Raw genomic sequence first — 12,361 nt, 5'->3', positions numbered from 1 at the left:
TGTTTGTAGGAGGGAGATTTCTTGGTGTCCTATTTGTGCACATGTTCACAACTGTCAGCCACCTCACTGGGAACAGAAATCCCATCATTAAAAATCTTATCCAGTCCAAAGCATGACAGTATTTGTCTTTGAAAAACCTCCTACATTATTATTTACTTGCCTCACAAGGCAAGTGGTAATTGGGAGATTTCTAGTGGCTCCCTGGCTTTGCTGTCAGGCAGTTGCAGCTTTTATCATGTATTGATTTTTTTTTTTTTTTCCTTCTGATTACTCATATTTGCACAACGTAACACACACAGACACACGAGTCCATTTGCAGCAGCACAAGCTCCAGGTCCCTGGCAGCCAGAAGCCAGCAGGCCTTTGTTACAGCACCACCATACACTCTGCCTCAGACTGAACCGACAGCTCCATCACGTAGAATGCTCTGACAAAAAGCTCTAATCACTCTATGACTCTGGCCATAAGGGGTATTTAATAGCACTTGGTTTCAGATAACACTTAACGGTTACAATTGTTGACATTTGGCACTGTCTATATTACAACAGCATTGGGGACTCGGTCACAAGGTTAAAGTCGGTGTCCCTGTAACCGTGTAAAAGCAGGGGCAGTCCAGCTACCCTGCACTGTGCAGCCATGGGCCTCTGTGCTGCCCAGTGCAGCCTGCAGACATGGCTTGGCTGCTGGGAGCAGCAGTGCTGTTCCTGCTCCTGCAGCCTCCATCAGCTTTCCTGGAGCCCCGCAGCTCCCAGCAGACGAGCCAGCTCACCTCGCACAGACCTGAGCCTGCACGCCACGGACAAAACCCTCTGCACCCTTGTAGCTGTACTCTGGCCCTTACAGACAGAACTGCGGTTTTTTGGGGTACAGAAGATGCATTATCAAGTGGAATACTAACCCCCTCATGATCACACTAACTCATTAGATTTACTTTTAACATAGTCAGAGTATTAAATGTTAAAAAACCCCAACAAACAAACAAAAAAAAAATCAATAACCAACCCCTACTTGTTGCTATCAATACATTATTAAATTAAGTGACCATTCATACATCATCGACTGATGATATCCCTACTGTGAAACTGCAGGGTTAAAAAAGTTTTTAAAAAGCATCATTAGGCTGAGTTATGCTTCCTGCTGTGTAGGTTTTTCGATACCAATCATACCTGAGAGCACAGTTTTAAAAGGGCCTTGGCAGCCATCAGCAAGTGAGTCTGCTTGGTCACAGAGACTGGTGCAAGACTATGGTTCTCCCAGGATTTTGTTCACTTGCTTACCACCAAAACAAAACAAAAAAAAACCCTGCAAATTTAAAGAAACTTTAAAATTTAGTGTTTTTAATCGCACTCAATTTTCTGTAAGCCTCCTAAAATCTACAAGCATCATTCTAAAAAAATATCCCCAAACTGAACAGTGTGGATTTTAATCCTAAATTTGGACTTGTTTCTGCATCCTTGCATTACTGAGCCACCAGAGGTGCAGTGTCCCGGCTTCTCTCCTGAACTGCTGTCTCACACCACAGACAGGGAAGGTGATGGAACCATCCCATCTTTTACACTTCAAATTTGGATCTCCATAGTTTCCTACAGTCATAGGTAGCTTATAGAACCTTAACATCTTTTCAAACAGCCAGACATGTTTAGCAGCTGCAAACAAGTTTCAACTTCAGCAGGAAAAAAAAAAAAATTGCCATTTATCTTTCAATAAAGGACTTTGGATAGTGCAACATGATCAACTATGCAAACGGGCACCTGCGGTTCACTAAAACCTTTGTGCCCTTTACTTGCTTTTTTACATCTAATACAGGCCCAAGAGAGCTTCCCCTTAAATGACTTCTTTTTTCTTCTGCTTGTTTTTTTTTCCTTTTATAAAAACCAGGCATGTCAAGCTTTACCCAGGATCTTCTGACTGAGACACATATCGGGTGCTCTCAAACCCCACAGAACTGAACACAGAGTTGGCTCCTTAGTAGAAAACTTTTTGCCAAGTATTAACTATAATTTTTTTTCCGTTATGTGTAAAAGCCACTTCTGTTCATGATCAAGATTTGCTTCCTAGGAAGCTTCTATCCTCAATCAGGGAAACATCAGGAACACATCTACTCAAATTTATGAAATAAAAAGCAAACAGAACAAAAAGTATAGAACCAACCTTTCAGTCTCTCATGCAGCACAAAGAGCCCCCCTTCCCCTCCCACCTTGCAGGACACATATAAAGAGACAGAGGAGGTGCAGGAGGCTGGGGCCTGAGAAACTGAACCGGGTTGGGACCATCACCTTCCAGCTCCTGACAGCGCAGGCGACCAGCCCGTCCTGGGCCATAAAAACTAGGATACCGCACAAGTTTAGAAATCCATCAGTGAACAAGGCTTTACTGACAACTTTTCATACAGTTAAAAAATAAAAATACAGAACAACAGCGGACAGTGTCACATATTAAAAACGAATAAAATGGGCTCTATTTAAATGGTATTAAAATTAATTAGAAACTAAAAATCTTACCACTTTGGTCGAGGTGTTTTGAGCCTCCACCAAAATGATTGGCCTTAAAAACAACCGGGTTGTGTGACACACAAAGAAAACATGGAATTTGAAAAGACAGTGAGGGCTAGGCAGTGTCTTTGACTATAACTATCACCATATGTTCTTCTTCTAATTTTCCCAATGTCCTTAGTGCTGACTGGAGGTACTGCTGAGAGAATTCACAAGGAGGGAACGCGTAAAGCATGCCCGTGCTGTCTCTGCCCTTCGCCCCTCCCACGGGCAGGCTGATAACCCCAGCAGCCTGCTTCTGTTTCAAGTAGGAGACCAGATTCCTGAGAAGCCGTCGCTGCAAGCCGGGCTCCACAGCAGGGAAGGTCCCCTCTGCCCCCGCCGCGGTGGACTGGGTTGCCAGGAGCACGGCGTAGCCGTTGGGGCTGCCTTGTTTGATGCGGCGAGTTACTTCATCCAGCTTGGGCTGGTCGAGCCGAAGTCTCTGAGCGATTTTGAGCTGCGTTAACTTCCCGCCAGACGAATGGTCTTTAAGGAGTCCGTTGATGACAGCCAGGTCTCCCTCCAGGATGTGCATAGAGGTGGGGAAGCAGCTGTTTTTTAGCACAAGAAGACCGTTCCAAGCAAGTTGCAGTGTTTGAGCATATTCCGATAAATTCTTTAGCTTTTTGGTCTCGGATTTTGGCTCCTCGTGAGTTTTTGATTCCGATTCACCAGTTCGATGATTGCGTTCGCTGTCCCTTTTTTTGGGCTGGGGAGCATCGGATGCCTCACGATGGGGTTTCTCCTCAGTCGCGTGACGATTGTTCTGAAGGGAGTTACTCTGCTCTTTCTCAGCTCCGGATTCTGTAGTGTGATTCTCCTTGCGAGCCCTGTCTGGGCTGCGGTCTAAAGCTGGCCCACTGGCCTTTGTCCTGCTTCTGTCCTCATAAGGCGAGTGAGTAGTCCTCCCGCGGTCACTGGAAAGACTCCGGCGTTTCCGCCTCTCTTCCCATGGTTTGGGCACGCCGCGATCGCTGTCGCTGCCCCAGCGCTCTCCGCTCCGGCTACGCACCGAACGGCTGTAGCTTTCCAAGTTGTTTCTGCGTTCAGCATTTTTGGCAGGGCTGGCCCACTCTGCCTCTGCAAAGCTCCTGTCTCGGTCCGAGTACAGGAGGTGTGGAGGAGTCCTATCTCGCACCCTCAGGTCTTGCTCTAGGCTTCTGTGCCTGCCGTACCCGTCAGCGAGCAGTTCATAGTGCATGGGGAGCGGCGCAGGCTGGTACTGCTGCGGGTATCTCGTCTCTTCTGCTTTGGCAAAATCCACTCGGAGCCTCCTCTCCGGTCCGCCCAAAGGAAAGCCCCTCATCTGTGCGCAGGCAGCCTGGGCAGCGTCCAAGCTTTCGTACTGGATGTAAGCGAAGCTGTCGCCCTTCACGTAGTCAATAGTCCTGATGCTGCCGAAGCGGTCGAACTCTCTCGCCAGGGCAGCCAAGGAAGTACTTGGACCAAGACCCCCCACCCACAGCCTGGTGGTCGGGTTGGCTTTCCCGTAGCCAATTTTGATAGGGTTCCTGCCGACAACGCGGCCCGACATGGCAACCTTGGCCCGATGCGCCATGTCCAGGTTTTGGAACTTGAGGAAAGCGTAAGCCCCACCTTGGCCCCGGGCTGGGCGCTTGATCACCACTTCTTCGATGATGCCGTACTTCTCAAAGGCGCGTCTCAGCTCCACCTCGGAGACGTTGTGGTCCAGGTTGCCGATGAAGAGGTTGCGGGTCGCTCTCTGGTCGTCCTCCGGCATCAGGTCTTCCTCGGCCACGATGGGGTAACTGTAAGGGCGTCCGCGCTCGTCGTACAGCCCGTAGTAATCCAAGGCCCTCTCCCGCTCCCGGGAGAGCCCGATGGCGGCCGCTTCCAAAGCGAAGGCGGCGGCAGCGGCGTGAGCGTGCCTGGGCCGTGGCTCCCGCAGCAAGGGGCTGGTGACAGGAGAGAGCGATCTCTGCTTGTACTGGTAGGCGCCGTGGATGGGCGGCAGGTAGCCCAGGGGCTCCGGAGAGGGGGCGGGGGGCGGCGTGCGGCTCCTCCGGCCCCCGCGGAGATACACCGGCTCCACCTTGAGGGGCCGGTCGTAGAAGAGCAGCTGCCGGGCCCGGGCGTGCCGGCGGGCGTCGCGGGCGTCCCCGGGGTGTCGGAAGTTGACGTAGGCGACACGGCCGAGCTCGGGCGTGTGGGACAGTTTGACACTGATGTCCCCGGCGCCCCCCCCCGCGAAGCGCTGGAAGAGGCGGAACAGCCCGTCCTCCAGCAGCTGGTCGGGCAGGGCCGCGCTCAGCCCGCTCACCAGCAGCGTCTTGTACTCACAGGAGCCGGGCGGCTCCCCGGCCAGGCCGGCCGAGCCCCCCAGCGGCGCCAGCAGCAGCGAGGGCGCGGCGCCCGGCGGCGGCCCGGCCAGCAGCAGCGACGGGGCCACCACAGCGCCGGGCAGGGCCTTGGCCTTGGGCACGCCGAGCGCCCGGGACGACGACGACGAGGACGGGGCGGCCTGGCTGCCGCCGCGGGCGCCCGAGGCCGAGCCGCTCCCCGCCGGGCGGTGGTTGGATTCGCCGCCGGCGCGCTCATCGCCGCGGTGGCTGCGGGAGCTGGAGCCGCCTCCGCCGCCGCCGCCGCCGGTGGTGGTGGTGCCGCCGCCTCCGCCGCTGCCGCCGGCGGGCGTGGACTTGTCCCTGCTGCTGCGGGAGGCGCCCGAGCTCCGGTGCGGGCCGCGCCGGCTGCTGCTCTCGCGGTCGCGCTCGCGGGGCCGCTTGGCGGCGGCGGCGCGGCCTCCCCCGGCCCCCGGCGGGCTGGAGTCCCGTTCGCTGCCCCGCTTCATGGCGCCGGGGCCCGCGGCTCAGGAGACGCCTCCGGCGGCGGCCGCCATCTTGGACAAAAGGGAACGAAGGCGGCTCCGGCCGCCGCGCCGCGCGGGCTCTACGTCATCGCCCCGCGTCCCGCCGCATGGCGGCGCCAGGAGCGCGATGGCGCCGCACAGCGACGTGACGCCGGAGCGCCTCCCGCCTCCGGGCCGGCTGCCCGCCACGTGACAGAGGGCGCCCAATCACCGAGGGCGCCGGTGCGCGCGCGGCGAAGCCCCGCCCCCCCGCTGCGCCTGCGGGGTGCGCGCGAGCGGGACCGGCGCCGCTGCCGCTGGAGGAGCGTGAGGGGAGTGAGTGGGAGCCCGAGGCGCCCTGGGGCGGGGCCGCCCCGCAATCAGGTCACACGGCACGTGTCCGCCCGGTACACACCGTTGTACTTTAATGAACGTCCCGTACAGCGCGCGCCGCCTCAGCCGCCGCCGCCGGGGGGCGCGCGCCGCAGCCGCCTCAGCGCCGGGCCCGACCCGGCCAGCCCCCCTCACAGGTCCGAGCGGGCGCCGGCCGCCCGCGGCGCGTACTTGGGCATCAGTTCGTGGATCCGGCGGATGAAGTCGGACTTCTCGGCGCAGCCCTTGCACGTCTCGCCCCAGTCGTCCAGGATCCGCCGCAGCTCCTTGACGCGCAGCTTGCGCAGGTCCGCGGTGCTCAGGTCGATCTGCTTGTCTGCGGGGAGAGCAGAGCCGCGCTCAGCCGGGCCCGGGGCTGCGGCGCCTCCGCCCGGGCCGGGGACAGACGGCGAGGAGAGGAGCCCGGCCGTGAGAGGTCCGACGGCTGCACAGACCGGTATGGGAGGCGAGGAAGCCGAGGGGGAGAGAGGCGCCGGGCTCCCGGGGGGGCAGAAGGAACGGCTGAGTTAGGCGTTCGACAGCAGATAAGGCTTTTAACACTAAAGGTCATCATTAGAAGCCAGAAGGTTTGGTTGCAGCTTGGGTATAGGAGTTTCACAATAGCCCTGAAAAGTCCTTTGTTACATGAGCAACAACACTTTAATTCTCTCTTCCACTGGTTAAAGAAAAGGTAGCAGAGGGATTTCAGAGGAAAGACAAGCAAGTGACAACAACAAAAAGCTTTTTAGGAAGAAACAGGACATTAGGACGAGAAATGAGAAGTGTAAAGACCCGCAATCCAAGGGGTGTCTCGAGAGAACGTAAGGGCAGAGATAGAGGAAAGCAGTCAGGAGGAGCTATTTCCAAGACTGATCTTCAGATTAGTCTTTTCAGGAAGAGTATGCCATCTAGGAAGGCAGGAGGTCAAGGAAGGTGTAAGAAAAGTGTGTTGAATGCTCTGAGCGGACACCAGAGGAGGTGAGAAACAAGTGTTGATCGACCTGCTACTGACAAACACAAGAGCAGCTGGGAGTGCAGAGCTTAGCTAAGGGCTGAACCCATGTGCAGGATCATCCCAGGCCACACCTGGCTGCTCCCCGGTGTGAGCTTTACAGCACGCTCTCCTGAATACAGTATTGCAAATAGTGACTTGAGCGCAGCAGTGCTGATATGCCTGGGAGTGACCTATTTCACTGCAGATCAGAGGCTCTGCAGAAGCTAAAAAGGTTTAGTAGCCAGCAGTCTCTATAAAACTCTGTAGGGTGTTCATGGAGAGCCACCCAGAGCGTGCAACCTTGTTAGACTGCATAGTTCTAGTAAGCTGTTTTACCCCAAATGATCCATACCCCAGAAAAGCGTGGGCACTTCCCCTCACGCTGGCAACTCACCATATTTTAGTTCGCAGATCTGACTATCCTTCTTCTTTAGTTTCTCACAGATCTTTTCCACTGGGATGTGATGACTCATGGGCTTTGATACCTCATTAATGATCTTGGTGGCTGCATCACTTGTGGCACCAACATAATAGCACTACAGGGAAGAAAAGAATGAGGTGAGGATGCATGGAAAAATGCTTCTAAAATGGGAGTTTTCTGTCCATGTTCTCACTTGGTTTTGCAGCTACGTGTTGAATGTTGCAGAACCCTTCCAAGTGACCGCTACACACAGGTGAAAGGAAACCTAACTCTGAGCCCAGGGCACTGAGCAGGTGTTTCCCATCACACTGCTTTTAAAGCTGTTGAGGGTTGTTGTCTTGTTTCTCAACTTTTAAAAGAATTGGATTGGATTAACAAAAAAGTCTTCTGTGTTCAAGGAGAAAGACTTTCTGAAGTGTGACCCCTCCACATTTCTGATGGTGTCTCTCTGCAGTTCTCTTGTTAGGGGGGTTAAGGGCCTTTTCATTGGGCCTTCTCATTTGCAGATTGCCTCTGTTTTTAGTTAAGGCAATTTGGTTTTACTTTATTTAGTTTTCAACTGAACAGCCAAAGAGCATAAATATTTTAACAGCTTACAGCGCACCTCAAATACAGTTCAAGAGACAAGGAAGCCCTACAAGCAAATAAAAGCTTTGTAATACCCAGCGCTTCAGTAACAGGGAGAAAGTGTCAGTGAGTAAGATGTCTGCTGACAGACTGTTTTTGAGGTCAAACTTCTCTCTTATAAAAAAATACAGGACTGATTGTGGCCACGGAGTTAGGAAGAACTGCCTCTGGGAAGCCATACCATACAAACTCAGAAGCGCTAGTTTCCCTTCATTTGCCAAGTATTCTACAAGTTATTCCCTCAAGAGGCGAGTATCCTTGACTACTGCTACTTACCAGACGGTTCTCTTTGCCTTTTGCTTCTTTGCAGGATTTCAATAGCTCCTTTTCAATACTGGCAGGTGTGAATTCAACATCATTGTCCTTTAGACTCTGGTAGAACCTTCCCAGGAACGTGACACACACTGGAAGGGAAGATGGATGGGGTTATTTCCCACTGCAGTAATCTTGTGGCAGCTCACAGAGGGCATTTGTAGGGACACAAAATAAGGGATTTGGAGAACAAAACTTCTGGAAGCTGTATTAGCAGTCAGGACTTTACATGTATTTCAGGAAGGCTTTCAGAGCACACATGAATCAACAATATGCCTTGGTATTTTTGGTGGGTTTTTCACAATCTGAGAAAACAGATCCATGGAAGTGTCCAGTGGCTTCTCTACTCTGTCCCGAGTGAACAGCGGGATTCAGCTGAGGGACACAGCACAAAACTGTACCCGTGTAAAAATGTAAACTTAATTTTCTGACTTATTCTTGCTGCTTTGGGAAGCAACTTGTCAGACCACGGGCTTCAAAACCAGTTCTGATTGAAAACCAACTCTCTACACATAATTTTGTTAGAGGATCCACAGGTGCTGTTTTTAGTGATACAGTATCACCAATTATCAAGTTGGTTCAGTTCATAGGTAAGTTATTTCCAAGAGAAAAGAAATTAAGCGATCACACACTACATCCACTTGGCATGTTTCTCCTCTCCATTCCCACAAGCTTCTGAATCGCTTTCAGATTGAAAGAGGGAAGAGTCTGAAAGACAATGAAACTCCCACAAGTGCACCAGCAGCTGAGAGGACAGATCCAAGTTCTGCCTGTGGGGAGGGTACGTAAAACCCGGCCATGACACCGTGCCTTTGGCAGCTGTCCCTCCGCATACCCTCCAGGCTATGGCAGACGGCTACGGTTACTGGAGCACACAGGGGCTGTGCGAGAGGGCGACTGCGAGTTTGCAGAGTGTCCGGTTTCGCTCATTCTGCTGCTCACACAACTTGCCTGTGAACATCAGCATCGCCTGGACCAAGAGTTCTGTGGCCCCACCAATTCCCGCAGCAGGACCTGGGGATTCTCACAACTTCCAAGTGTGAGAGAAGTACCAGACACTGGCCTGTGTCTAGAGGAAAGGCACAAATTACGTCTTTTATGTGATTTGTTTATCCCAACAGGAAGGGATTGGCAAATATTACTGTCATTAGCAACTTGTATTCAACTGTGAACACAAGCAATGGCACAGGAAACAAGCAAATATAGGAAATAGAATATGACCATCACAAAGCCAAGTAGAAATTTACTGTTGTTATATTAAAATTAGAATTAATTATATGCTGGGGCATTTAGGAAAACATTTTTTGTAGGATACAACAGAATCATTTACCTCACGTTTGTCTCCAGTCACAGACACACAATGATGTCCACTGTGTGCTGTTTGGAAGTGTAAACCTTTGGAAAGAATAAAGACACTGCAGGCAGTGGTACCGATGACTACACTACAGCTGAAAAAAGTTTCCAACCTAGTGGGACAGCAGCCGCAAGTTTTGATTTACTCTGTTCCCTCCCCCTGTTTCTCTCCCTACAAAAAGGAGGAAGGGGTGAGCATTAGTACCACAAACTCCCAACCAGTTACTACAGCCCCACCTGAAGTTCTTCTTGCTTCACCTGTGGAATATGTTCTGTTCCGCCATGCAAGAGAAGTTTAATTTGCTGTGATTCAGACCAGCTGAGCACTGCTCCTTGCTTTAAAGAGAGGACAGCCCATACCCCAGCAGTCAGGCGAGGAAGCTGAGATAAAGGTTGTGCTATGATGACTAAGGGAGGAATCCAGGTGAGTAACCGCACTCGCTGCCTCCCGGTTGCTGCCTGGCAGCTGCTCCCCGCTGCGGTCACCGCCACCCGGCTCGGGGGGACCGGGGCAGAGCGTGTCTCCAGCCCCGGCTGGCACAGCAGGGCTGTGGGATCTCACAGCCCGGCGAGGAGACGATCCAGTCTCGGCGCTCTCGTGTCCCGGGGGAGCGCTGCGCTGCCGCCAACTCGGTTGAAAAGAGACGGGCAACTTCCCCGCGGCACCTCCGGGAGGAGGTCCCGGGCCCTCCCGCGGGATGGCCGGGCCCCAGCCCCGCCCCGCGCCTCCCGGGGCCGCCAGCTCCCGGAGCCGCTCGGCCGCCGCCCGCGCACTGCCCCGGGCTGGGACCGGCCACGGTCGCGCAGCGCTCCGGCCCGGCGGCACTTGGGGAGACTTTTCTGGCCCCGGGAGGAACCGCTCCCGCGGGCCCGGCCCGGCAGGGCTGTCACTGCCCTCCGCCGGCGGGGCGTGGCGGGAGCCCGGTCCCGAGGCCACTGCGGGGCTGCACCGCGTTCCGGCCTCGCACACCAGCGGGCTTCACCTCGCCGGACCCGGGGGCCGCCAGCCGGGCCCGCCCCCCCTCCGGCCCGGCCGCACTCACCCTCGCACTCCCCGTCGCGCAGGGCCCGGCTGCCGGCCGGCAGCAGGAGCAGGGCCAGCGCCGCCCAGAGCCCGTGGGCCGCCCGCATCCCGCCTCGCTCGGCAGCCCGCGCGCACTGCGCCCGCCAGCACCGGCACCGGCAACCGTCGCCCCTGCACCGGCTCCCCCCCGCCGCTGCCGCCCCATTGGTCCGCTCCCCGCCCGGCTTCCACGCCGCCTCCTCCCATTGGTCGGTCTGCGGCCTCCACGGGAGAGTTGGCGACCGTTGATTGGAGGAGGCGGCGGAACGCCGGCGCGCGGCGAGTTTCTCCGCCTCCCTTAGCCGCCATTTTTGTTAAGGGAGAAACCTCGTGCACTTCCTACCAGTTGCCTACGGCCGCCATCTTGCAAGGGGGCAGATTCTCACACCTGCAGCGGGGCTGAGCTTTGGCAGCGCGAATTTCCTTCCTGCAATGGCGAGCAGCGTCTCTGTAGTCCTCCCCATGTTACCTGGCCTTGCTTCCCCTGACCAGGTAATTTATTTTTTTGCTGTATTTCAAGAAGATCCCTGCTAAACCAAGCTGGCTTTTTGCCTCGCCTGCTAGATTTTTGGCATTTTGGAATTGCCTGGTCTTGTGCTTTTAGTAGGTGGTATTTAAAAGACGACCAACAATGATAGACTCCAATGCCTTCAAAAGCTTTTTCCCAGGTATTCTTACTGAGTAGTTCTCTTGAGCAGCCTGAAGTCTGTTCTCCTCATATCTCATGTTAAGGCCTTGCTGGCAGTTTTCCTCCTATTAGCAAAGATCTTGAAGCTGACTGCTTCATGGTCATTGTGTCCAAGGGAGCCACCAATTGCTGCTTCTCCAATGGGCCCCTGTTAGTGAGAATCATATCTAGGAAGGCACCTTTCCTGGTCAGTTCCTTTAGTAGCTGCACCAAGAAGTTACCATCCAGTTGTGTCAGGAATCTTCTGGACCTGTTGGTGCCAGCTGTGTGATATTCCCAGTTGATGTGTGGCAAGTTGAAGTCTCCCATAAGGGCAGATGATTTGGAGGCTTTGTTTAGTTCTTTAAAGAATAAGTCACCAGTATTGCCATCCTGGCTGGGTGCCCTATAGTAGACACCCATGACCACATCTGCTTTATTTGCCTGACCCCTAATCTTTACCCAGAGGCTCTCAGCCCTTGCCAACTGCCAGCTCCATGTGCTCCAGCCCCTCTGCTACACACAGTGCTACCCCCCACCTCTCCTACCCTGCCTGTCCCTCAGAACAGTGTGCAGCAGCCATCATGGCACACCAGTCACAGGATTTATCCCACCAGGTTTCGCTAATGCCAGTTATATCATATCCCTGGGACCAGGCCAAGGCTTCCACATAGACAAAATGTGGGTGGAGTTTTACATCGTTAATAGGAACATGCAGAGGCTGTAGGAGCCTGTGATGAGGGTTTCTAGTACTGTGCTCAGTTGTGCAGTTAAACTGATTAAACAAAGTATTAGCTCTCTTTAGGGGAGGTTGCTAGTGCTGTAACCATTACAGTTGCCTCTGTATGGGGCACTGGTGAGGCAACACCTCAAATCCTGGGTTCAGTTTTGGGCCCCTCATGACAAGAAAGACCTAGAAGTGCTGGAATGAGTTCAGAGAAGGGCAGAGGAAGCTGGTGAGGGCGTCTGGAGAACAAGTCTTATGAGGAGCAGCTGAGATAACTGGGGCTGTTTAGCCTGGAAAAAAGGAGGCTGAGGGGAGACCTTATCACTGTACTGCTACCTGGAAGGAGGTTGTACCGTGGAGGTTGTTGGCCTCTTCTCCCAAGTAGCAAGTGATGGGACAAGAGGAAATGGCCTCAAGCTGTGGCATGGGAGGTTTCAATTGTATGTTGGTAGAAATTTCTTCACCGAAAGGGCTGTTGGGCATTG

At 54.0% G+C, this 12,361-nt stretch overlaps 2 protein-coding genes across 7 annotated transcripts; both read right to left on the bottom strand.

Moving 5' to 3' along the window:
- Window positions 1-2,373: 2,373 nt before the first annotated feature.
- RBM15B (RNA binding motif protein 15B) lies at window positions 2,374-5,392 on the bottom strand. The gene has a single exon (XM_080350408.1). The coding sequence runs from the start codon at window positions 5,341-5,343 to the stop codon at window positions 2,608-2,610; it is 2,736 nt and encodes a 911-aa protein (XP_080206534.1). The 5' UTR covers window positions 5,344-5,392; the 3' UTR covers window positions 2,374-2,607.
- Window positions 5,393-5,749: 357 nt separating this feature from the next.
- On the bottom strand, window positions 5,750-10,612 carry MANF (mesencephalic astrocyte derived neurotrophic factor). Of its 6 annotated transcripts, none has more exons than XM_080350795.1 (5): window positions 9,397-10,590; window positions 9,018-9,135; window positions 8,031-8,158; window positions 7,101-7,242; window positions 5,750-6,049 (listed from the first exon to the last, which is right to left on the bottom strand). In XM_080350795.1, the coding sequence occupies exons 2-5, from the start codon at window positions 9,031-9,033 to the stop codon at window positions 5,865-5,867; spliced, it is 471 nt and encodes a 156-aa protein (XP_080206921.1). In that variant the 5' UTR covers window positions 9,034-9,135; window positions 9,397-10,590; the 3' UTR covers window positions 5,750-5,864. The 6 variants fall into 6 exon arrangements, 4 of the variants coding, with proteins under 4 accessions (XP_080206921.1, XP_080206923.1, XP_080206920.1 ...); XM_080350797.1 differs by having other exon boundaries at window positions 10,463-10,536; XM_080350794.1 differs by lacking the exon at window positions 9,018-9,135 and having other exon boundaries at window positions 10,463-10,612.
- Window positions 10,613-12,361: the final 1,749 nt, after the last annotated feature.

Source organism: Nesoenas mayeri, assembly GCF_963082525.1.
Source record: "Nesoenas mayeri genome assembly, chromosome: 10".
NCBI classification, from domain to species: domain Eukaryota; kingdom Metazoa; phylum Chordata; class Aves; order Columbiformes; family Columbidae; genus Nesoenas; species Nesoenas mayeri.
This window is presented reverse-complemented; position numbering and strand designations above follow the sequence as displayed.